The 25,160-nt window shown below is 42.7% G+C and overlaps 1 protein-coding gene across 17 annotated transcripts in view; it reads right to left on the minus strand.

Moving 5' to 3' along the window:
* Nucleotides 1–496: 496 nt before the first annotated feature.
* CSNK1G1 (casein kinase 1 gamma 1) overlaps nt 497–25,160 on the minus strand; it is a 157,946-nt gene continuing 133,282 nt past the window's right edge. For 11 of the 17 annotated variants that reach the window (XM_073799759.1, XM_073799789.1, XM_073799762.1 and 8 more), the window contains 3 exons: nt 18,121–18,231; nt 13,589–13,695; nt 497–6,479 (listed from right to left, as the gene is read on the minus strand). In XM_073799759.1, the coding sequence (XP_073655860.1) occupies nt 6,425–6,479; nt 13,589–13,695; nt 18,121–18,231 (273 nt within the window). In that variant the 3' untranslated portion in view covers nt 497–6,424. The other 6 variants (XM_019948089.3, XM_073799765.1, XR_002179007.3 and 3 more) reach the window with 6 other exon arrangements.

Below are 25,160 nucleotides of genomic sequence, written 5' to 3' on the forward strand. Positions count from 1 at the left end.
TTGCAGTGCGGGGACTTCTTGTTGTGGTGGCTTTTCTTGTTGCGGAGCACAGGCTCTAGATGCACGGGCTTCAGTAGTTGTGGCTTGCAGGCTCTAGAGCGCAGGCTCAGTAGTTGTGGCGCACAGGCTCAGCTGCTCCGCGGCATGTGAGATCTTCCCAGACCAGTGCTCGAACCCCTGTCCCCTGCCCTGGCAGGCAGATTCTTAACCACTGCGCCACCAGGGAAGCCCCAGAAATATTTTTAAAGTGAGCTGCTTATAAATTTTGGAGGTTAATCCTTTGTCAGTTGCTTCATTTGCAAATATTTTCTCCCATTCTGAGGGTCCCACAGGAGAGGTCAATGTTCAACCCAAAAGAATGACGCAAGAATGCCAAAGTATCAGGCATTATTTTCATTCCTGGAGCCTTGTTACTAAGAGTCCTAGACGGATTCTCCGTTACAAATGAACCAGGAGAGCTTAAAAGCAGAGAAACCAACCAACCAAACAAGCAAAATTAGCCAAGAAAGGTAAGACATTTTATTGTACATACAAAAAGGGTGCAAACTGAGTCCTTTCCTCCCCAGATTGGAGAAGAGGTATACTTAAAGATCACATTTGTGTTTTCCATGGTGCCCTAGGAAATGGGCTACTCTGAGATAATATCAAGACCCATTTCCATTTACTCCAAAGAAGGCTTCTTCCTCTGCAGAGGAGTTTCTACTTAATGGTGTACAAATCTCTCTCCTGGAGGAACCGTTTCAAATACACTTGAAATTGACATTCATGTTTAAAAATACTACAAGTTTCATTTTCACAGCTGAGCTTTGCAGACCAGTGCCAGGGTTTATGAAACAAAATTATGTATCTAAAATAAAAGGTTAAAAAAAAAGGCATTTAACAATAATCAGACACATCCACGCATCAATTAAAACTGATTTCCACAGCTGATTTATACATTATCTAGTCTTAAAAAATTGCAGTCAACATCCCAACATCTTTTAAAAAGTACAATGGGCAAAGATTAAAGAAACAGACAAAATAATAATATAATAAATTAGAGCATGTAATACATCCAATGGGAATTGATGAATGAACATTATTTTCCATTGGGGGGGCTTATAATATTTTTGGTTTCATCTTTTTTTCTGCTGTTTACTCTTCCCCTTGATAAATGGGGCTCATTCCCAGAGCCAGCTTGCTGCCACACCAATTTGAGAAACTCATTTGTTTCTTGTTTACTTCTGAGAATATTCAGGAACACATGGTCCCAGCAACCTGGGCTGTGAGTTTTTTTTTCTTCAGGTGGGCTGTGAGTCTTTATGGAAGTGAAATGCATACAGATGAGTGCTGGCACGCACAGACACACACACACACGCATACAAATGCAACCACACACACCCATCTGTAGATACAGTCCCCCGTAACCCCCCGCCAAAGAAATGGCTCATCTTCCTGAGACATTCCTAACAGATTGATAAGCCTCTTAAAAAAGCTTTCGGTGTAAGGGCTGGCCTGGGATTTGGTCTGGAGCTCAAAAAGAGGAACACTGAAAATGTCTCACCTGCTCTGAAAGAGGGGATTTGCGGGGAAGGGGCAATCAGGATAGCTGTCCTCTTGTGTGTGTTACTGGGACAACTGCACTGCATCCCCATTTCTTACCATGGATAACCCTCTGCTTTGAAGGTGGTGATGGCACTGGAAAGATGATTGTGAGAAGTAAAAAAAGAAAAGTAACAAAATAAATTCTGTCCACAGAACTGAGGTTTCTTTATAACACTGAGTTTGGTAATCGAACTAGAAATATATGGAGTACACATTCACTTTTTCCTTTGTAATACAAGCTGAGCTACAAACAAACTCTGGAGTGGACTTCCTGGTCGCTTTTTGAGGAAATATGTCAACTACTACTGTCTATATCCAGGGAACCTACTTACTATTCTGAATACAATGGAGAAACTATTCTTTTGCACTCAGTCACCTGCAAAAGGAATTAGGAAAAACATTTTTAAGACTGCTTAACTGATCAAAGACTTCCAAGATTCCTTATTTGTGGCTAAAACACTGCCTAAACCCTCAGAAGAGCCATGGTTTCCTCTTTTTCTTATTCAGAAACAAAATCACTCCCCTCCCCCATCAAAAACAAACAAACACCCAAGAAAACCAAACCACAGGCATCCCATTTTGATTCCTACCAACCCATCATGGGGAAGACTCTGGCCATCAACCTCTAGAGGGACCTTCCTGGAGCCCTGAAGTTGGCAAAAGCAAGAACCCCAGAGACAAGTACCTGCTGCTCAGGCCAATCCAGATGGGGTGCCAAGTTATCCTGGCTCCCTAAGGGTTTCTGGAACTCACCTGCCCACCTTGGGGCAATGGTGGATTGGTGGCAGTGGCCTGACAAAGGCAGTGTTGGCTGTATGACAGTGCAAGCTCCCGATCTGAGAAATTCTAGCCCTAACATGGCTCTGACGCTGGAGACAGTGTTGTCAGGGCAACTCACTGGGAATGAAAACTAGATTAAATATGAAAATGGAAGAGGTGACTGCGACACACGAGGCATGCAGACTTGGGAGAGATGCATCAGAAGAAAGATCAAGTTCCTTAGAGGAGATCCTTTCTAGGCTGCCGTGGAAGTACTTATTTTTGAAAAATGCAGGCCATGCTGCTCACTGGAGGGGGAGCAAGCTGTCTCTTTTGCATAAAAAAAAGTTAAGGCTATGATCTTTAGTAACCACTCTGACATAACCTTACCCTCACTCATTTCTGACAACAGAAGTGGTTACTAACACTGAGAACCAACACTGAATATGTACTCCCAAGGTACATTTCCAGTGAACCAGGTTGGAAGGTACTTTAGAGGCGATGGACACCTCTTCTGGCTAATGGCAGGGGCTGTCTCTACGAACTTGGAGTTCACTGAGAATGAAGAGGCAATCAACACTTCTACTGGAAAACTCAGGATCCTGCTGTCTTCCGTCGCCCTATATCCCAAAATAAAATGGGGCTTTAATTGGAGGCCGACCTCATCACCTGACTTTGTACCTTCTTAGACCGTTTCCTCCTAGACAAAGCCAAAATGGCAGGAGTATGTTAATTAAGGCAGACATGAAAGCATGCTGCTGCTGGCATGCTCTGCACATCCTTGCAGAGCAGTCTGGAGTGAAATCACTGGGAAACGCCAAGGGCTGCACAGCAAGTAATCAACCCTTACTGCACAGACACAGCCATGCTCTAGTCACAAGGGAAGGATCCCTTACGTCTTGGTGGATTCCTGGCCTGCTTGCTTCAATCTGCTCAGGATACAATGCCTGAAGGACTGCAGGGCTTGGGAGAACCCCTAATGTTGTTAGTGCTTAATGCTAACCCAGCAACTGCATCAATCCTGAAGAAAAAGATCCCTAGGTATCATGGTTATGGAGTGAAGGAAGCTCAAAGACTACAGACCAAGTGGATTTGGGTGGGCGGTAGGTGGAGGGAGTGCCCAACCCCGAGGCCCTGGCTGAGGAATACAGCTACTCGACAACAGCAACGGGGCTGAGGAGGGAGGCCTGATGGGGATGAAACTGATGGCCAAATTACTCCTTAGGTATCCTTCTCAAAAAGAAAAAAAAAAAAATTTTTTTTTTTTCTTTTTTAAAGGAAGATCACAGTAGACTCGGGGGTCTGGAACCACCCTGGAGTACCAATGGCCCTGGGAAGGTCACCATTACTGTGCATGCCAGAAGGACTTGGGCTCTTCACCTTTGTTATGAAAAATCAAATATCTAGTAAGAGATCTGAGCGGGGGCAGAGAGTGAGAAGAGTGCATTAGGAAGAACCCCACGACTGCTCACGTTAAATCCCGCAATAGCGAGCCTTTAAAACAAAGTTAAGACCCTGAAAAAGTCACAAACCCAGCTGCAAGAGGGCTTGCCCTGCAGCCAAGCTGGTAACTGCCTTTGCTTTTTTGTGGAAGTGGGGAGGCACTTAGTGGAGTAAGGGGTGCCAGGGATGCTCTGGACTTTGCCACCATTTCCTCTTGCCCTCCCATGAGAAGCAAGGCTTTTTCTACACAGGGATGTGGAGGTTAAAGATTCTATACGGGAAATTAGAGTTACCCAAATTGAGAAGAGTTACCCAAATGCCAACTGAGAAACTATGTAAGTTTCAGTGACAGTGCCTTAGCTAATGTCAAGGAAGCAAACCCCAATATTCAAAATTCTTGTGGGGAAGCGGTGTGACCCTGCATCTCCCAGCCATTCTGTTAATAGGAAATTTTCTTTTAAAGAAATGAATGATTACAATCTTTATATAAGCTAGGCAAATTTGAAGCCAGTGAAGTGAAATTTCCTAGCCAAGGACCAGTGGAACACAGGTGAAGCCCAGTAACTCTGATCCACGCTACCGCTGCTCTCTCTGCTCCATGTAAGACACATCAAGGGACTTGTCAGAAAATACCAACTACCAGAAAGTATGTCTGCATCCTCCAGTCCAAAAGACAGCCCTACATCTCAAGCCAGAGGCAATGATTTCCGTGTTCCCAAACCCCCCAGACTAAGTCACCAGCCACTGCCCTCCATGGTTAGCTCTCTCTACCCCCAGATACAAGACCTCGTTCTCTGATGTAATTAATCCTTTCTCCTCGATCACATCTGGAATGCGAAGTCACTGTTTGGATAAGTCGCTCATCTCCAATGAAAATCAAGCACGAGAAGTTCTATTAACTCCATACGTTGGCGACTTTTCAAGCAGTGAATGAGGAACCAAGACCCTTCATGGCAGCATGTCTGGACGTGGAGAGTGTACCGGGGAGAACAGGCTCTAGATGCGTGGCCATCTCATCTAGAAGGAGTCTAAGTCCAAGTGAGAGGATAATTTCACACCTTTCATTTCAGTCTCCTTTCCCCAGGAATTTTCCAGCACTAACCAGTCTTACCCCCCTGTTCACTATAGCCCCATACACTGAGGCCTAAGCCTGCAGCTATGGACCTGCTGGAAGAAGATTTGCAGGTACTTGGTTTCTGATAAGGCAGGCCAGCCCAAATGCTGTAACTCAGCTATTGGGGCAAACAGTACAGACCAAGTTTATTTCCTGGCCCTATGATGAGCCAAATCCTGAGGTTCCTCTGGCAGTTGGAAGGCAGGATCACTTTCCTCCTTCTTGTCCACTAGTGGCAATACAGTGGTGGCTGTTTCATCACTAATTTTGTCCCCCAAGTCACTAAGGAAGTCACATGGCTATCTAGTTGGAAGTCCCTGGCAGTGGAGGAAACAGATATTTCAGATTTTTGTTGTTAAGCATCTCCTTCTCTGGGATGAACTGTCTCCTGTCACAGTCTGGCTTGGCTGGCTCATCCCATGTGCTGGAGAGCTAGGTTGTCCAAACTGCAGGCTGATGAGGTCAAGAGGCTCTGGTAGGGACATTCTTCAGCAGCTGAGAAGACGAATGAAAATTCAAGTATGTTTCCTTGCCAACCTGAGAGTTCACTCAGAATGACACAGAGTTTGGCTTCTTCTCTTCTGGGTGCTGCAGACCCAACTCTTTCCATTGAGAATGTCCTCTGGACCCATGTTCTCTCTGAATGGCTTGGCTGGCCCCATCCCCCTCAAAACAGAAAAAAAAAGTAAAACTCCCAATATAACCAGACACAATATGCATCTGCCATGTTTTTTGTTTAAAAAAAAAAACAAACTAAAAGTGCAATAAAGTCAGTTTTTTTTTGTCCTTTGCTCAGAACAATTTGCAATGTTCTACTACTGTCTGGAGAACAGAGTTCGCTTGTCAAGAAAGCTAAGAACGCCAACACACAGGGACAGTAGACTGCAGATTTCTCACAGCTTGTGTCCTACAGTGTAACTTCACAAGAGGGAAGGAGGGAGTAACCTGCACCCCGTGGCCAGCTCGGGATGGAGGCTGCACAGGCACAGAGGAAGAGGGAGTCATACTGCCAGACACACCTGGTGGGCGGAGAAGGTTCTTCTCCAGCCTTGGCCTGCATCTCCCTGCTACCTTCTTGGCCGCACCCCCAGCCTCTCAAGCTCCTTCAGCAGACAAAGCCTTCAGCTCATTAGCTTTTATGCTGGAGAGGGTTGAGGGTGGGGCAAGAACCAGGAGCAAGTAAACTAAGGGGAGGGGAGAGAATAGTAGTCCTTGAGTTTTTGTGAATGACACCTTCACTGTAAACAATAGGAAGGAGAGTCAACCAGGCAGCCCCAAGGGTAAGCAGTGGAGGACCAGTGGCTCTGGGACCTGCTCAGAGCCTCAGGCAGGTAGGGGCGGCCACTGACCCACTGGGCCCTGGCTGCCTGCACTAGCTCCTTCTGGGGGCATCTGTTTTTCTTCTTTTTGGTTTGGATCTCCACCCTCCCCCACAGAGGAGTCCCTTCCAATGAGAAATGGCAGGAGCTGCGGGTGCAATCGAGTCAGAGTCCCCAGGGCCTGAGGACTCCTGGGAGGCACGGGTCACTTGTGGCGCTGAGCAGTCTTCTTCCTTTTCCTCTTAAAGAAGCAGCAGCACCTGGAGCACAAGGAAGACAACAAGTCAGTGTGGGAGGCCCGCAGCTGCCAACAGATTTCTGCCTGCCTCTGCTTATTGCAGGGGTGGAACTCCCCCCGGCACCCACCCACAGGGTCGCCCGCCATCTACAGTGCACATACTGGAGGCAGTGGGCAGTGTCTGCCAGGAAAGCCAAAGGAGAGGGCTGCTTTATTCCAAACCTAATCGTCAAAGTGCTGCAGGCTAGGCAGCAGGGCGGAAGCAGGCATTTTTGGAAGAAGGATGAAGAAGGCTTATCTCTCAGTCTAACACCCCAACCTGAAAGTCTCATCCTCCTTTATACTGAACCAAGGCTGGGGTCCTCAGGGCTGCATGAGAAGAGCCTGCACTGTTTGCCCCTTCATACATAGGGCAAAATTATTTAATGCAACTTCGGAGGTCAGTGACTATGGAGGCTAAACTAAGGCAAACAAATGTCAAGAAAAGCATGACGTTTGGAACTCTAGGAGGCTCTCACATGCTACCAATGAAAGGATTAAGGATTCTCTCTAATCTCCTCCCCACCCCCAGCCAGCTAGCTACCTGGCGTAGGCAGGAGAAGCCCCGACCCTAATTGTGTGAGCCAGGATCTTTTAACTGAAATCAGCATAGCCTCCTCTTCATCTGGAGAGGATCAACGCCACAGTTGATCACCAGGAAGCATCGGGTTGCAGGGTCCTCCTCAACTTAAGCTTCCCGAGGCTGCTGCTGTGCCAGGCTGGGTTCAAGGACTGACCCTGCTTAGGGTGGGGCTGAGGCCTGATGCCTTCAACAGCCACAGCTCTGCCACAGCCTTTAGCTCGGGTACCTGCTCTGTACTGCTGTCTTTGGAACAGGAAGCCCCTCTTGCTCAGGCAGCGACTATTCCAGAAGGGGGTGATGAGGGCTGTGGCATGGCTGGTGCAAAAGATATGTCCTTTCCAGGAAGCTGACACATGGGAAATGAGAATGTGAGGGGCAGAAAGTGGTGGATGAGTCAAAGATGCCATGTGATGGAGGGGAGTAAACTGGAAGTGTCACTCAGACTTGCTGGATCCTTGAAACGAAAGCTTTTCTCAGAAACTATCTTTGGGTCTTTTGCCTAATCCTTCCGGGTTTAATGTCAAAAATATTCATACAGAAATAAAGAGCTGTTGCTTACTTCCGCATACCCCTAAGTCCTCCACTGTAGCTAAGATTCCCCCCTTTTTTAGTCAGACCCTTTTGTATTCCCACACCCCATGGACTAGTTATCAAAAATTTGGAGAAAGCGTCTTCTTAGAATGCAGAAATAGATGTTTACACAGACAAAATGATGGGCTTTAACCATAACTGAATGAATTAAACATGGAGATGTTGGAAATAGGAGCTTCTTAAGAGAGTCTTAAAAAAGATTTTCTAAGAGTATAATGACATATGTGATGTACTATTAAATGGGTGTCAATATAGTCACTAAACAAAGTGTCCTTTGTATTTACAGGCTGAATAAATTCTTTTAAGTAAAAATGACCAACACTTTTGATTGTTTTCAGTCCTTAAGGGAATCCCTGGGGAAGGATTTTTAAAAAAGGTCATTTTTTGTACACATGCTTTAGAAAACAGACATTCTTTCAAGCTGAATGTCCAGAAATTATTAAATAAGGTGAATTAAATCTCATGGGAGTACCAGTACTTCAATAGAGCTAGCTACCTGTTCCCTGTTAACCATGATTTTCAGAGGGTTTTTATTCTTATGCTTTTTGGAGGATGCTAAGATGATGATTTTGTGTTTTTAAGTTAAGAACAATCATTAAAAAGTTGGAAATACTGTTTTGGTCCATTGCAAATGATACAATTTCTCTTTTACCTCCTCCAAGGCAAGTCATAAGAATTAATATCTACTTATAAGCATATCATAACCTGATGTGCAAAGCTGAATTCACCTGACTGGAGGAGAGTGTGAGGTGTGGTTTAGAGCCTTAATTTTTGCTAGTTACTGTAGTTAAAACTTCAGCAGTAGCAGAAGCTTTTAATAATTCTACCCATGAGGAAACGGGCTCCACAATCAACTCTTTGGTTTCTGTGGTGACTACCGGCAATAGGACCTGTGAAACTTGGTCAGACCCCAGACCAAGCCCACTGACTGACTCCATACAGATGTCTTACTCTCAGAAGAGACTGAAGGCAAGTGATGAACTCTTCTTGTGTCTTAGGTTTCCTTCCAGCTGATTCTTTGATTGGCTCTCCCTTCAGCTATTCCTTTACTGTATTTCTCTGCTGTACTTATACATTCTTCCCTTGCTCTAATGCCTTGTTTAAGCCCCACAGTATCCATCAAGCCTTCCTTAACCATCCCTGTCAACACTGACCTCTCAAGGGACAATACCATAAAAGTGTCCTTTCAAGCATGCATGTCTTATCTCTCCAGGTAGATTGCATCTCAGCTCTTTGGGGAAGGCCTTGAGACCCCCTAGAGTTCCAAGCACAGAGTGGATGAGCACAAAGTAGGCCCTGTATCTGCAGTCAGGATCATGTGACTGACATCTCACAGGAAAAAACAGACCACGATGATGTCAGATTACACAGACACATGTTTGCTAAATAAATAGGCCAAATGTACTCCTTGATACTGTAATACTATAAATTCTATCTCCATAAAACCCAATTGCTATCTTCAATACATCTCTGTCCCTTGGGAAACCCTGTAGACAACTTGGCTTAGAGAGTTAGGGTACAGAAACCGGTGCCCAACTCAGTTACTGAAGACCAACAGAAACAAGGTAGTCACAGAGGCCAGCAGACTGTTATCACCACACGGAATATCATCCCACACGTGCAGTGTAGGAGGTTCTGGCTCCAGACCACAGCAGACCAATCAGCTCACGAGCACCTGGAGCTCACAGGCAATGCCCAGGAAGCGAGGCAGGGAGGGCACTGCCTTACAGTGAGAACATGCCCCACCCAACGTGGAGCCGCCAGGGCTTCCCCTTCAAGACCCGCATGCTGCCCCAAAAGTGCATTCAAGGGACCTTCTCCAGGAGTGGGAGAGAGACTCCAATGTCTCACTAGCCAAGTCGGCCCTTGGCCCGCTATATGCTCGTATAAGAAGAGAAAAGAAAAGAAAAGAAAAGGAAAAAAAAAAAGACAATAAATGAAAAACAAACAAAAAACTCAAAACAACAACAACAACAGCAAAATGTCCATCTCTCCCCCAAGAAGCAGCTCTCTTATTTGGAGATACTCATATTCTACAGATGGAAGAACCAGCTGAACCAAAAAGAAAAGTCACAGATTTTTCCAAAGCTGCTAATTTTAAGGTTAGAGACCAAGCCACAGAATGTGACATTATCTGGCAACAACTGTCCTTGGAGTTGTGAGGAATAATTAGATTCTGATTGTACAACTGGTACAGTAATCTGGTCTTCTTACCTCTGTCCCTCTCTGCCTGATAATATCTAGCCGTATTAATTTGAGAAAAAATTCACTCAGCTAAAAATGAAGAGACAATTTTGGATACTGTGGGATATTGTTCTGACAGGAGGAGGCTGCAATGTGGTGGGTTTGGAAAGAAAAAAGGAACAGATTAATTGCTGGGTACAGGCCTGCCCATCCCCACCTTGTGGATCTAGTTCCCCAGTCTGGGTGGGTATGGCACAAGGTGGCATACGGGAGCCATTGAGTGTTCCTAAGGCATTTTGTTTGGCTTTGCCAATCCCAACCTAGCCTGGTCCGCTCCCCTAGCATGTGGACTGGAGAGAGGGACTCACCACAGGTTGAGCATTTTCAGGCAGCTACAGAGTGTGTAAAGAGAAAAACACAGAAAGGAAGAGAGAGAAAGAGAGATATTAGTCCACAGAGGTGAGATGGAAGCGACTCCCTGTGAGCCATGCAAACATGCAGTATGTGTCTGTGTTTAGTTTCTTCCTCTGTCAAGGCAGGGTGAGTAGGCCCAGGCCACTTGGTCCCCACACTAAAGTGGAGGGGGCAGGTGCCTGATAGAAGCATCGAGGTGGGAGCTGGATCTCAGTGAGGGCTAAGGCAAAACAGAAAGAGTTGGTGGGAGCCCCAAGAGTGGGCTTTCCTGGGCAACTTCCAGGAAGGTAGCAGGAGAAAGAGCATATGATCCTGCCTGTAAGAATTCAATCAGGAACCAAGGCCAAACCATTTTGGCTCCCACATGAAGTCTTACCGTGCAATTTGTTAAGCTAACCTCCCAAATATTCTGAGGGAAAGAGAAGTCCCTAGCCTTTCTATAAGACCAACATGCCTGACCAATGCAGCCAGCAGTTAGCTCTTTCTCTAGAGGGGAAAACAAGCTTAAGAGACACTTTATCTTATTAGGAGGTGACTATCGAGGAGGGTCACTGCTCGGATTAAGGTATAACTGCCAGAAAAAGGCCTAAATCCCATTCTTGTTAATTCTCAGAGAAAATGAGGTCCACACTTGCTAAGTTGTAGCTAAAGTCAGTGGATAACCAAAAATTCCTGTGTTCTTACCATAACAAAAGTCAGCCAAAAAGCTTTGCCTTGCCTCACTACCCTTCCAATCACCCTTAAACAAGTACATGTGTCCTATATCTAGAGAAAAGGGTAAGTTAGATGTTTATTTTGTTTACAGAACAAAAAACGGGACCCTGTTATTTCTCTCCTCCTTTACACGAAACAAGCTGGCTGAGGAACCCAAAATCAAAAGCTGGGAAGTGAAGGTTTCCACACTCTTTCCCCAGTACTCTAGCTCAATCTTAATGTAGGCAACAGCCCCCTTTTTCCCACAAGCAGGCTGCATGGACAAATGGCATCACAGCTGTGTGCAATGAGGAGCTGTGTGGGATGCCCTGTGCTTCTCTTAGCTGTGACTTCTTCCCATGAAAGTGATCAAGCGGATGGACACATGGCTCCCCCGCCCCCAACCAATACATAGAAGGGCCAAGAAGAAAAACACACGGCTGTGCCCTGATGGTTCCCTGGACAAGATGGAGTGGTAGCTCATGAAATCACTGGGGAAATGCCACACAAAATGTCCTAAACCATGAGCTTTTGATGACAACTGGTCAAATACGACTGCTCCCCTCTGGTTTCCACGTCTTTCAGAAGGCTCACACCTGGCACAGTGGTCTTTGCTAAATGGGGAGACTTTAAATTCTCTTTACATCTAGAATTTAGATTATACCAGAACAGAACACACCAGATTGAAATCTGTGTGTGTGACTGGTCCCCTATCTTATACACAGAACACAAACACCACACTTACATACACAATTAGTGTACACATTTACCAAAATGAAATGAGATAAATGGGTTCAAAGATAATTCTGTATAGGGCATATTATAAGACTAAAGCCCAATTCAATCCTGGTACTCAAAGTATAGTATGAAATCCAGAGCTCAACTTTTGGCCTTCAAAGTAATAGCCGCAACGGTGAATTGGGAGTGAGGTGGGGATGGGAACGGGCGCAGCCATCTTTCAAGCCCAGACAATGTTTGGATCAGACCACAAACATTGCCATCAGACCCAGTACAGTGGTTCCCAACCTCAGCGACATATTTGAATCACCGGAACTTTAAAAACTCCTGATGCTCAGGCCACATCCGTGATAACTTAAACCAGAATCTCTGGAGCCAGGATTCAGGCATTTGTATTTTCTAACATGCCCCAGGAGACTCCAAAGTGCAGCCAAGGTTGAGAACTCAGAGGGTAGGAGTACCACACTGTTTATGTGGGAGAATGAAGTTTTGTCATGGAAACTGAAAAACTGCGAGAACCATTAAAACTTCCAAAGCCCTTGAGAATAGGGAGCATGTTTCCTTTTACTAAAAATGGTCTCCTCCTGGCATTGACCCCCCCACTCCCTTGTCCTCCTTACGTATTAGGGCCTTACATTAACCAGGAGAGGAGCATCTGAAGCTGCCTACAGTCAGTAGGAACTCAACAAGAGAGAGTCCAAGTCACCCTCGGTTGCTTTTTATCTACTGGGTAGGAATCCTCAAGTCCTGGCTTTTAAAGGAAACGACCTCTGGAAAGGAAAGTGAGCTCATCTAATAGATGGGCAGCAGAGCAGAGGAGTGGGCAGGGGGACAACCATGAAAAGTTGTATCTGGAAGAACGCAGATCTTGACTAGCCTCTACCTTTTACTGAGGCATAAGCATGTTCTGGTTTGTACTTAGGCTAGTTGGGGGCTCAAGAGATCACTTAAGGCACAATATCACTATAAATATGTTGCCTGCTTCTGAAAACAAGATACTGGGATAGCCTGGATGTTCTCAAAGGGTTTATAAGAAAAGTCATCCGTGTCAGGTGTGGCAGCAGTTACTGATTGGTGAAGGACTTCTCTCTCCCTACCTCATGTTGCCTTGGAGTTTAAATCTGGACCTGAATTTGGGGTGGGGCAAAAAGGGAAAGAAGTGATAGAAATGCTGCTTTTGCCGCAGAATCAGCCGTTATTTCACCTTCTACCCCATTTTCTGAGAGTTTAAACACAGACCATGCAGAGAGCACCAAGGGGCTGGTGGTAGGGGCAGGGCAAGACATTAACATGCAAGAGAAGCAGAAAAGGGAGTGGGGTAACCTCTTCACCCTCTTGGGATTAGTGTAATTTCCTCTCCATCCCAAGACTCTTTCATTCAACAGGTGCAGAGACTATTTTTCTTGACTGACTTATCTGAGTCTCTCTGAATTCAGAATCATTTAAGTGAGAACAAAAGGGTTCTGAGACCCCTGTCTAGGACTATAGATGCAAAGTGGTTAGCCAAGAACCAGAAATCAGATGCTGTTCAGCATGGCCCATGGCTTAGACAAGTAGATTTCTCTCTGTGTCCCTTAGGGAGCAAGAGGCTCCAGGGCCCCAAGAGGCTCAGGACTGCTATCTGCTGTAGCTCTCATACCAGGATTCTTTTAGTTCATTATGTCTTTTCATCCACGTGGACTAAAAATGTGACTGTCTTCTCAGAAATCACAGCTAAAGAAGGGCAGCAGCAGCCTTAAGGTACCATGCAAAAAATAAAATGGCCAAAGGAAGAAAGCTGTGGGCACAAGCATGAGGTATCCAGTCTGAAATGAGCAGCACACGAGAGGAAGAGACAGAAAAGGCTTTTCAACCTATAACTCAAGAGCCCCCTTGAAAGATGAACGTACTTAGCTTCCTCCACTACCTCCACCTCGGTGTGAGCTGTGATTGGTGCATTGGAGTGGGCTCCCGTAGGGTCATCGACATTCAGCTCTCCATTGGTTGAGCTAACCACCTGAAACAGAAGGACAGAGTGTGACTGACACCACGGTAATCGGAGCCTCCTGCCAGTGCCACAGAGGGTCACTAAGGGAGATCTGGTCTCTAGCTTAGGTGACAGCCAGGCAGTGTTTGGAATGTTTGTTTTCCTGGGTTGGGGGGCTAAATGTCCTAACTTAGGGAATGTTCCCAGACCCGTATCATGTGAGAACACAAAACTCAATGATTTAATTATATAATGATGATAACTTTCATACTGAATGCCTACTCTGTGTTAGGAACTCTGCTACATTGTGTTGTGTGTGTGTGTATATCAATTTAATGCTCACAAAAATCGTAAAAAAATTTTGGTCATATTACTGTCTTTAATTCTATTCCTCTCAGTTTATTATGCTATAATTATATACAGACTCAGTGATGATGTTAAAAAAAATTCTAAAAAGGAAATCAATAGTGAGCATCAAAAACTATAAGCAATCACACTTTCCTTCAGAAATTTCTTCATGGCTTTGGACCATCGGTTTGAAGTTACTCAATTAAGACTGCCATATCCTCTCTGGTGAGACGGCAGACAGTAAGGAAACACTTTCCCTTGGAAGACCAGTCTTATTTCAACAACCTTTATTTCAGGTTCACTGTCATCCCATTTCTCACTGACGGTCCCCGAATTGTAACTGAAGGCTCTCACTCCTGTCATCTGGTTAGGTGGAACCGATCAGGCTTCTCCTGCTTGTGCAGCTGCTTCTGTCACCTGCTTTCATTTCCAGCACATGATTCCTGTTTATGTGGGTGCTGGGAAGTGGGAAAAGGGACCTCGCTGGACAAACTACTCTGCTGTTAAAAGGCTGAAACATGGGAGAGAACAACAAAATAGGATAAATGGTTCAGATACCATACGCCCTCGGGTAAGTAACTTTTCATCTATATGAGACTGCTGCTTACAGACTGATGTGAGAATTATACAAGAAAATGCATGAGACAGTGTGTGGTACAACAGCTGGTACACAGTAATGGAGGCAGCACAGTGCAGCAGATGAGAAATGGGCTCTGGATTTACTCAGCGCTGGCTCTGAGCCCTAGCTCCACCACTTACTTGCTGTGGGTCCTTGGGCAAGATCTCACTCTTTCTGTGCCTGAGCTTCCTAATCTGTAAAACGGGCAAACAATGCTGCTTACCTAACTGGGTTACTGTGCAGACCATCCACAGAAAGTGCTTAGCCCAGTGCCATGGTCCACGGTAATGGCTCAATAAACGTTCATAGTACTGTTATTCTCCCTCCATAAATGTTTACTCTAATCTCCCTCTAGATCTGGGGTCCTCATTAGCAGTTAATTTGCAAAAATTTCCTGCACACTTACAAAGAGGAAGGTGGAAGGAAATGTTTAGTATAAGGAGTCTTTGAGGAAAGGGTAGACAAGGTGAATACTACTCACCAGAAGTCTATACCCACCATTATTTCTAAACCAGAACTATTTATTACTCTTATTAATTATACAAGCTTTAAAAAAATTAAAACAATGCTGTACAGTTAGTCAAGGAAACATACAATATTAAACTTGGACTTAACCCAGGGGAGACCCAAGTTTCTGCTAGTGATCAAATTTAGCATCTCTGATCAATGGAACAACCTAACTTTATTTGTCTCCTGACATGATATGATGAATACTACATAACATTATCTACATAGTATTCTTGCCAAAAAAAAAAAGTTTTATCTGAATCTAAGTATGATGGAAAAAAACCAGACAAATCCAAAATGCAGGACATTCTATATGACAACAAGCCTGGATTCTTCAAAAAAGACATGCCTCAAAAATCTTTTTTTTTTTTTAAACACAGAGATGGCTGTTATAGATTTTAAAAGATTAAGAGACTAAGAGATTGAAGAAGACAACAGGCATAACAACCGAATACAATGCAAGAACCCTGATTAGATCCTGAACACTATAAAATTAATTTTGGAGACAACTGGGGGAAATGTGATATGACTGTCCATTAGCTATTATGGAATTATTAATGTTCTTAGATATGACAATGGTGTTGTTGGTTACATGAGAGAATGGCTTCATTCTTAGGAGATGCAGGCTGAAGTATTTTGGGATAAAATGTACTTACAAATAGTTTAGAAAACATACCCCTCCCGAGTTAAGGCAAATATGGCAAAAGTCAATCATTTGTTAATCTAGGTTAAGGATACACACAGGCTCACTGCACACCCCCCGCCTCGCCCCAGTCCTTTGCTGTAGATTTAAAAATTTCAAAATGAAAAGTTGAGGAGAGAATGTTTACAGACTGGAGAAACCACAGCCTGTCATGCTAATGTTGTCCTGTTAATTTCCTCAGCCTATATATGCTTCTTGTGGGCACATTCTGGCTGCACACCAGTGATAATGCTGGTAAATTCATTCTGTGAGCACAAGGGTTAAAGGAGAAATCACAGTAAGTTTTTTAGTAGACAATTCAGACACTAGACAAGATGTTAAATAAAATGTCTTGGCCTCTACTGATGTGAACAAAGCAATAGTAAGCATCACCACTGTGAATTACTTGGTGACTTTGGGTCACGGCACTTGCTTATAGTGTTTTGCATGTCTCATACTCTCTAATTTCTCCTTACTATGTTGCTGCTTGACCCACAAGCAATGTCCTTGAGCAATCTAAGGAAGAAGAGGTTATCCCCATTTTACAGACTAGCCATCTTGTCTGTATCCATGAGTATCTGGTCTCAAACAAATCAGGCACAAATGGTAACCTTACCACCAGCTGTCTAACCTAGAATATACTTGGGAATCAATGGCAACTAATCTGGGTCTCTAGAGCATCCACTTAATTATTTCAGGTTGAAGGTACAGTTCGTCAAACCACTGAACAGTTGCCTAGATGAGCAGTGGAACAAAAACCTAATGTAGGTGACCCAAGAGCTGGATTCCAGGCCTAGCTCTACCATCAACATTCTCTTTGAGCCCTGGTTTCTAATTCTGTAAGATTAGGCCGATAACCACCTTCGTCCTGTTTACCTTATAATTACTATGGTAGTTAAATAGAATGATGTTTAGGAAAAAAAGCAATTTGAAAAACTGTAAAGAACCTAACGAATGTAACAAATTATTAGTATTTGAAACTATCATTTTTATACGTTTCCATTTATTATTTTAGAATAACTTAATTAAAAAGTAAGCATTATTTGTATATCTGGAATACTGACAATTTATTTTGCTGCAATCACTATTAATTTCTTTTTCTTTTTTTTTTTTTTTTTGCGGTACGCGGGCCTCTCACTGTTGCGGCCTCTCCCGTTGCGGAGCACAGGCTCCGGACGCGCAGGCGCAGCGGCCATGGCTCACGGGCCCAGCCGCTCCGCAGCATGTGGGATCTTCCCAGACCGGGGCACGAACCCGTGTCCCCTGCATCGGCAGGCGGACTCTCAACCACTGCGCCACCAGGGAAGCCTGTTTTCTCCATTCTTATATGGATTTATACCTTAAAAAAAAAAAATCTCCTTATCATTTTTTTAATGCTGTTTCAGAAGTGGGTGTGTTCAATCCATCATTTTTACCTGTGAGATGTTCCTATGAGATCATTTTTGGTTTAGAGGACAAAACTGTCTCCTAACTTCCTGTGAATAACACAATCTTCAGTGAGTCACTCCATGTAAAGGCATATCCTAAACAATCAGCCTATCAAGATGGGTTTCTATGTGAAAAAGGCTTGCCTATCCCTTTATAAGAATTTACATTTGGTAGCTCTGGGTTCACCTGTGTGCCCCAACTGGTGGTGTCACTTACCACTATGAGAAAAATATTCAGGTAAAGATTATTAAAACAGTGACATATATGAAAAGTTAAGAGATGCAAGGTGTTCTTAAGTACAAGAGAGAATAGAGATTCAGAACAGTCCAAATGAAATCAGAAATAATTCTCTAAGACCACACTTATTCTAGGGAGAAAAAAAGAAATAGCCCAACTTCTTGGGTTCCCACTCATAAACGGTTGAGTTGGACCAATGAACAATCTCACCTTATGTGCTAGGGCATATATCATCATGGAATGAGCTACATATGCAGTCCTCTATCCCCAAAATACTTATTTTAAATATTTCTTTGCAGTTCCCAGACTTGACACTAACAGACTTCTACCTTGACGTTATTTTATAGTCTATCATGAGTGGATCAAGGTTGTAGGATTAGTTTAACCAGGAATCAGTATCAGAAGTCATATAGATATTTCTTAGTCAATGACAACTACCCAGAATCATCTCAACAAGTGAGTCTTACAAGTCCACCTAGGTAGAAAATCAGCACAGAGATATTCAGTTCACTATAAAAGCAGCTCAACCTCGCTGTAAGTTTCCATTCTAAAGGAACTTGGGTTTCAGAAGCAAGCCAACATTCTACCAGCTAAGCTGGGAGGGCCAGGAAAAGGCAATAAAGGCCGTAAGTACCTGCACTGATCCCCCATGGCGGTCTGCAGCCAAGTGAGACGTCAGGTACGAGGTATTGGTCTGCCGGCTGGGCTGGATTTCCCACTCTCCTCGGCGCTCTGACGATGCAGTCTGCTCAGGCATTAGGAAGCATGAGAGCAAGATACGGAAGGAAAGATGAAGCAACAGCAAGCAATATCAAAATCAAGTACATTAGTGTCCCTAAGGGTTTTGTTTTTGTTTTGGATTTTGAACAACTGCTGCAAAGCACTGAGAAAAAGATAGCTTGGCTACATTCATTTCAGCCTAATGAGCCAACACGTAATTGTCTCTAGCATACCATCCTTGCCTACACACAGAAAAACAATGATCACCAAAAGAGGAGGTTAAAAAAAATAAAAACTATCAAAAGCTGGAATCACCTTTCAGCTTCCATATTAGTAAAATTTCAGTAGCCACTAAGCAGACCCAATTCAGAAAGTTAGGATTGTTGGACAAAGGAATAATCATACTTACAAGTCATTTCACTAATTAACTATCTATCTAAATAGACAGTAGTCAATATAGAAAATTCCCAGCATTAGGAATCAAGGTAATACGCCTTTTCCTTGAATAGGGAGCCCACTACCCTCAACATAAACTTCCAGAAGACTTTCAACTACGATAAAATGAGCAGTAGCTGGAATATGCTTTCTTATCTAAAAGGATGAACAAAGTATCTCTTCAAAAGCAGGTTCACAGGTCAAGAATATGAAAAGATGGGGGGAAATAAGGCTACAATGTTTTTCAGATTCCTCTAGCTAACAGCCTCTAGTCTGGAATTAGAAAAAGTTTAGATAAGACTACTATGAACTATTTTCTTCTATAAAGCAAAAGGCAGATCTTTTCCCAGCAAAAGGAGGGCTTGCAATTCAAAACCTCGTTGGGTTCTGCTTTCACCTTTGCTGTCATTCAGGCTCTCTTCATTCCTTCTTTACCTGTTTTTTAGATCTCACACTATTCTGATCTTGCTCCTATGTGATATTTGTTCTGAAGAATCTGTTTAGGTGCCTCTTCCCCTGTGCCAGATGGCTGAGGAGGTGTTAACATCATGATGCTCAGCTGTAACAGTCCTAAGGCTCTACAAAAATGAAAAATGAGGTGTTGGAGAGGCAGCAATGAGGGATTAGTAAGTCAAATTTTAACTGCTGCTGATATAAACAGCAGCAGGGGTTGGGACGTGATATTGCTGCTCTGCATGAAAACCAGTAAGGATGCTATAAATATTAGAAATGTTCACAGCTATAAATGTTGTATTCTATAAAAAAGAAAAGGAAGACCGAAGTAGTAGTAATTTGAGGCTCCATTTCACTCACCCCCTTCTGTAACTCATTGACAAGAGTTGTTTAAAGCTCATCTATAAATCATCAGAAAGGCTTTTCCCATTCAAAAAAAGCATCGTACACCAGCTACAACTTACTCGTCTTCTTTAAGTAATGGAATATGAGGTGACATGGGTAACAGCACTATAAAAGATCCTGGCCACGTTTTCTGATATTCCTCAGGGAATGAGCATATTCTGTAAGAAGGCAACTGTATTAACTTGCTTGCTATATACTCTTACAAAAGAGGAGTTTAGTTTTATACTGTCACATTTGAGAGAATCAAAGCTACTCAAAATATCTCCCCACCCCAATTAATTCTGCCGAGAAGTTCAGTTTAGAAGTTCAAAAAATTTCGTTTTTCCAAAATAAGACTGTGGTTTATAACATAATCACAACTATTTTATAAACCAACATCCATATCTCAGAGCACTTAATCTCATTTATTCTCACTACTGGAGATTTGAGACTATAACTGTTCTTCTAATATTATGAGTAATATCTATAACTAATATCTATTAGTGATAGCCTCTTCAGTTCTCTCTAGGACTTTAGGAGTTTTTTGTAATATTTAAGTAGACTGTTTAAGCTCCTAAACTACTACATAGAATTGTCTGTTTTCAAAAAATTTAAATGCTTAAAAAATATCCAGACATTTATAAGTCATTTGCTGCCGTTTTGAGTTCCATGATACATGTTCAGTGCAATTACTTCTCTCATGAACGCTCTCTGTTTTGCATTTGTTTTTAGGGCAGATGAAACGTATATAAAACACTCATATGCTTTTAAGCTTAACAAAACCCTGGACAGCTGGATCAGCTATTATTTCTATTTTTACTGAAATACATGTCAGAAGTCTGATTTGATGCTACTGTCTGATTCCCTGGGCTGTGTATTTGTTTATATTAATTCTAGCTAAATAGGTAATTTGTTGGAATAATTAACATTTTTGTCTAAATGAAAATAGCAAGACATTTTTTCAAAGGCCCAGAAGTTACACTCCATCTCCATCCTCAATGCAATGTTCTATTTATCTTTTGAGGAAAGAAAAACAATGCTAGCATTCCAGATTGCTTCATAAATGCTTGCACTGTGACAAGTGAAGAACACATGGCACCATTCTACTGCTCTCCAACGCCTTCTGTATCCACTGAAAGCAGCAAAACCAAGGGACAGACCTGAACCTGGGGTTGTTGGTTTATTACTTTGGGAACTACTTTCACCATAATACTAAACTCTATGGCTATTCTTTTCTGGAATTTAAGGGCCTGGACTGGTATCTAGAGGTTGATGTAGTAGAAGTGTTCATCTGCCAGTTTTAGGAAGCAACTGAGTGCCTAGAAACTAAATGAAACCAAGGAATGTTCACAACTACAGAATTCTGCTAGTCTACCTGTTCCTGAAAGGTACTCTAGGCAATGCTGTATACACAGAGGTTATGATTAGGCATAATCAGCACAGGAGCCAGTTATACCAAGCAAACCAGCAGAGGAGATCGGCATGTAAACCCTTCATTCTTAAAAATCATTCATGCAACATGTCTATCTAAAAAGCAATCAGGAGCGTCCATGGGTAGAAGAGTCATTCAACAAAACCAATCTCTCTGCATTACTTGAAAGGCAAAGGTCCAAATGGAGTGTGTAAATCCCCAAAGGCAGGAGCAGGAATCTCAAGTAGTGGGAATTCCTTGGGATAATGCTTTAAAATCTTCAGCTGTGATTGCATCACCTGCGTGGAAATGCTTAGTTTACTGTCTAGTAGGTGAATGTGGAAATCAAAAAAGCAGCAACCTAGCAGAACATAAATCAAAGGCAAAGCTACAAAAAATAGTTAAGGGAAAACATAGAAGCCTAGTGTAAAAAGTCAAAACCACCACATGTGCCCAGGGCAGAGGAAGCAAGTCTCTCCCAGCAATCATTTGGCAGCGATTCACAGTCAGACAGAGAACGACACTAACAGGAGGGCAAGAAAATACAGTCTGAAAACACCTCAGATAACCAGTTCCATCTATGGCTTGAAAATTCTCTCAAATTTTTATTGGAGATAAAGCTACTTTTCTGAAGCAGAAGGCAGGCAAATATCTTCCTCCTGTTGTAACAAACAGATCACCAAATCCTACTCTTTATGTAAAGTTATTTTGAAAAATTAATGTTGATTGCATCTATAAAATGGATTTTATCCATTTTACTTCATGGCTCTTAAAATATTTTAAAAGTTGCCATCTATACAGAACATTTTGGCCTCTCATGTCAGTCTTCTAGGCCTCCTTATATAATTACAGTCTTCAACCGTAATTAACAAGAATAGAGACTGAATAGTACCAAAAGGTTAGTAATAAATACACTTGACTACATTCTGTCTTACCACACTTCCAAGATTAAACAAAATTTTAATATCGTATATTAAGTACACTATATTATGTGTTAGACCTCAGGTATGAAATGAAAAAAAGTTGGTAAAGTTATTAAAGTGTATACTTTAACAAAATCAAAAACTTCTCCATTAAGCTCATGAAATAGAACCAATTTTCCTCTGCCAGACAGGGACTGTTACGTGCAATCTGTCAGGTGTACCAATAGTGAGTTCCTGTTTTCTACAAACTTGATCAAATATCAGCGATATTTGAAAATCACTGATAAGAACCTGGAAGGATTATTTCCAAGCCCAATACTATATAGGCCCACAGAGACAGCAGCATCAATTCTGCGAAGCTCTGAAAAAAAATCACAGGAACCATCCTAGAGGTTTGAAATTCTCTACTCAAATCTTGCCCTATTCTTACTCAAAATGGCATAAGACACCTCCCCTATGGAATGATGATTTATCTAGGTAAGATTACTTTGGAATCACCTCCTACAAGGAGGTGCCTCAAAATACAGGGTATATGCTGATATACAAAATACTGAACAATGCATACAGACAGAGGAAGAAAACTTTTAATATGGAATAGAGAATTAGGAGCAGAGGTGAGCAGCAAAGACTAGGTCACAGAGTGGGAGAAGCTAAGAAAAGGACTGCACTTCCGTTTTGCACTTGCTTGTTCTAATATCCCCCTTGGAATTAAGGTCCCAGAAAGGAGGGACCTCCTTCTGCACAGCTCATTCTGCACTGAGCTCTGTGCTGGAGCGGGGCAGGGTGAGTGTGCAATCTCCACACCTGAGCTCCTGCTAGACAGCAGGCAGCAAGTCAGGAAATCACACACGGGTCAGAAGTAGGCAAGTGATCGCTGAGCAAACTCATCTGCTCCTTAAACTAGCAAACTCTGAACCTCGCTGAAAACAAAGAAGTACTCTGTAAAAGGAAGGGAATGGAAAATTCATCAGCTTTCCTTTTTTTTTTTTTTTTTTTTTTTTAAGGCTACTGGACTTAAATCTAATCCCTTGGAGCCTAGACACAAACAGAATAAATCTGAACTACTCTTTTATTGGGGTATATCTTCTTCAGAACTCAATATGACATTCTTTCCCTTAAACATATGCTGGTCCTATAAAAATGAATAAGTAGTATTTGAGGATTCAATATTATCAGGGGTAGGATACCATGTCTGGTAGAATTTAATAATTCTCGATGGCCAATATGACTCTTTCCAACCTCAAAACAGATCTGTTCTCCCTAACCTTTTAGGCCAAGTACCCCTTCTTCAAATGCCCACAGAAAATCTACCAAATAAAAGGGGTCTATGGGAGAAAAGAGAAACTATCAAAACTGCTGAACCACAGTAGTATATATTTGTGTAGCATCTACCTGAGTAAGGATTGTCACAAGCTAGAGGTTCTGAAAGGAAGTGTATTGCTGCATGCACGTGCTAATCAATGCAATATGCTATATATATATATATATATATATAAATTTATATATTTTTTGTTGTGTGTCGAACAAACACACTGCATAAGCCCTTCGACAGTACTGCACTTTAATATGAGCTATCTGGATAGTGGCAGGACTTACTTCCTGATCGAATTTGATCAGCGAATGCAAGGGAAGCTTTGCCGGGTAGAAATAGGAAGAACTAGTAAAGTTTTCATCGTCTTCCTGATGAATGGTAATGCAGAATTCTTTAAGAGGAACCTGAGTCATGGCAAGATTGACCATCTTTGGAACTGGGAAAGGACAAATACCAAGGGTAAAATGACAAAAAAGACTAACCCGTTGGGATCCTTTTGAGTGGATCTAGCTTTTAGGAACATTTATTCTACCCAAACTCATGACTGAATTACAGTTCTCTAGCTGAGTAAATTAATGTTCAAAGAAATTGATCTTAAGCACCTGGTATTAAAATACCAGACAGATTCAATATAGGTGAGTTTAAATGCAGTTCTCTGGCCACCATGTTTGGGCTCTAGTACTGTATCTAGGAACCAAATGATACTCAATTCAATTCAGTATGCTGGTCAGTCGACCAGCAAAGCAAACTTTCCCTGAAAAATCCCATCATGGTGGAGGAGAACTAATACAATCTCCTGAACTTGCTTTGCAGCAAGATCCTGCTGTGTTTTTTCAAACCCTTCCCTTTGAGCAGACAATCCAGCCCTACTCTGGCTGCCAAACAAGGCAGGATGGCTCTTTGTGGAAACAGAAAAAACAAGTAGGAAGAAAAGTTTAAAATTTACTTTTCTTGGAAGGTTAAATAAAAATCTATATGTATTTTTTAAAGGGGGGGTGGATAGAGGGAAACATCTTGAAATTACAGTATTAGTTTATTCCTTATTAATTAATTAATTTATTTTTTTTTTGGCTGTGTTGGGTCTTCGTTTCTGTGCGAGGGCTTTCTCCAGTTGTGGCAAGCGGGGGCCAGTCTTCATCGCGGTGCACGGGCCTCTCACTAGCACAGGCTCCAGATGCGCAGGCTCAGTAGTTGTGGCTCACGGGCCTAGTTGCTCTGCGGCATGTGGGATCGTCCCAGACCAGGGCTCGAACCTGTGTCCCCTGCATTGGCAGGCAGACTCTCAACCATTGCGCCACCAGGGAAGCCCAAAAATCTATATTTTAAACAAATATCTGATTTCATCTAAACTCCTCATTTGACAGATTCATTCATTCATCATTCAAACAATTATTTACTGAGTGCCTACTATTCCAGACATTCTTTCAGGGGTTAGGGATACAGCAGTGAACAAAACAACAAAAATCTCTGCCCTTACAAGGCTTACATTTGTGGAAGCTGAGGCCCCCAAAAGCTTAAGTGTCCTGCAGCCTAAGGCTTGGGATAAGCTAAAACCAAGTTCTGAGCTCCTCATGCTTCTCCTCTATCACACAAGTGATGGGCAGATTTATTCAGAATAAGTAGGCTCTTCAAGCATTATCATCAATGTCATCTCCAAAGAGCTCTCAGGTTTTGAGAGTCATCCTCTGCCTGCCAGCCATCTTCAGCTGAAGCGCACAGCAACAGCTTTGACCCATCCTTCTCCCTCAACCCTGCCATACATGTGAGCTCCCAATTCTGATAGATTATATCCCTGTATCATTTTTCAATTTTATTTCATTCTCACCACTACAGTCCATATGCACCCCCCTTACCTCTCAAGGGAACTCACTGTCTTATTGGTCTCCATGCTGGCTGCCAGGTTATTACCACCTTCTATGCTGAAAGATTTCTAAAGCAAAGTTTTGATCTTATCACCCCTCTGTTCAAATACCTTTAGTACCTATTCCCTACTGAAATTAAGCACTAACTCTCCAGTAGCCCAGCATTTCAGGAGC

Source organism: Tursiops truncatus, chromosome 2 (assembly GCF_011762595.2).
Source record: "Tursiops truncatus isolate mTurTru1 chromosome 2, mTurTru1.mat.Y, whole genome shotgun sequence".
NCBI classification, from domain to species: domain Eukaryota; kingdom Metazoa; phylum Chordata; class Mammalia; order Artiodactyla; family Delphinidae; genus Tursiops; species Tursiops truncatus.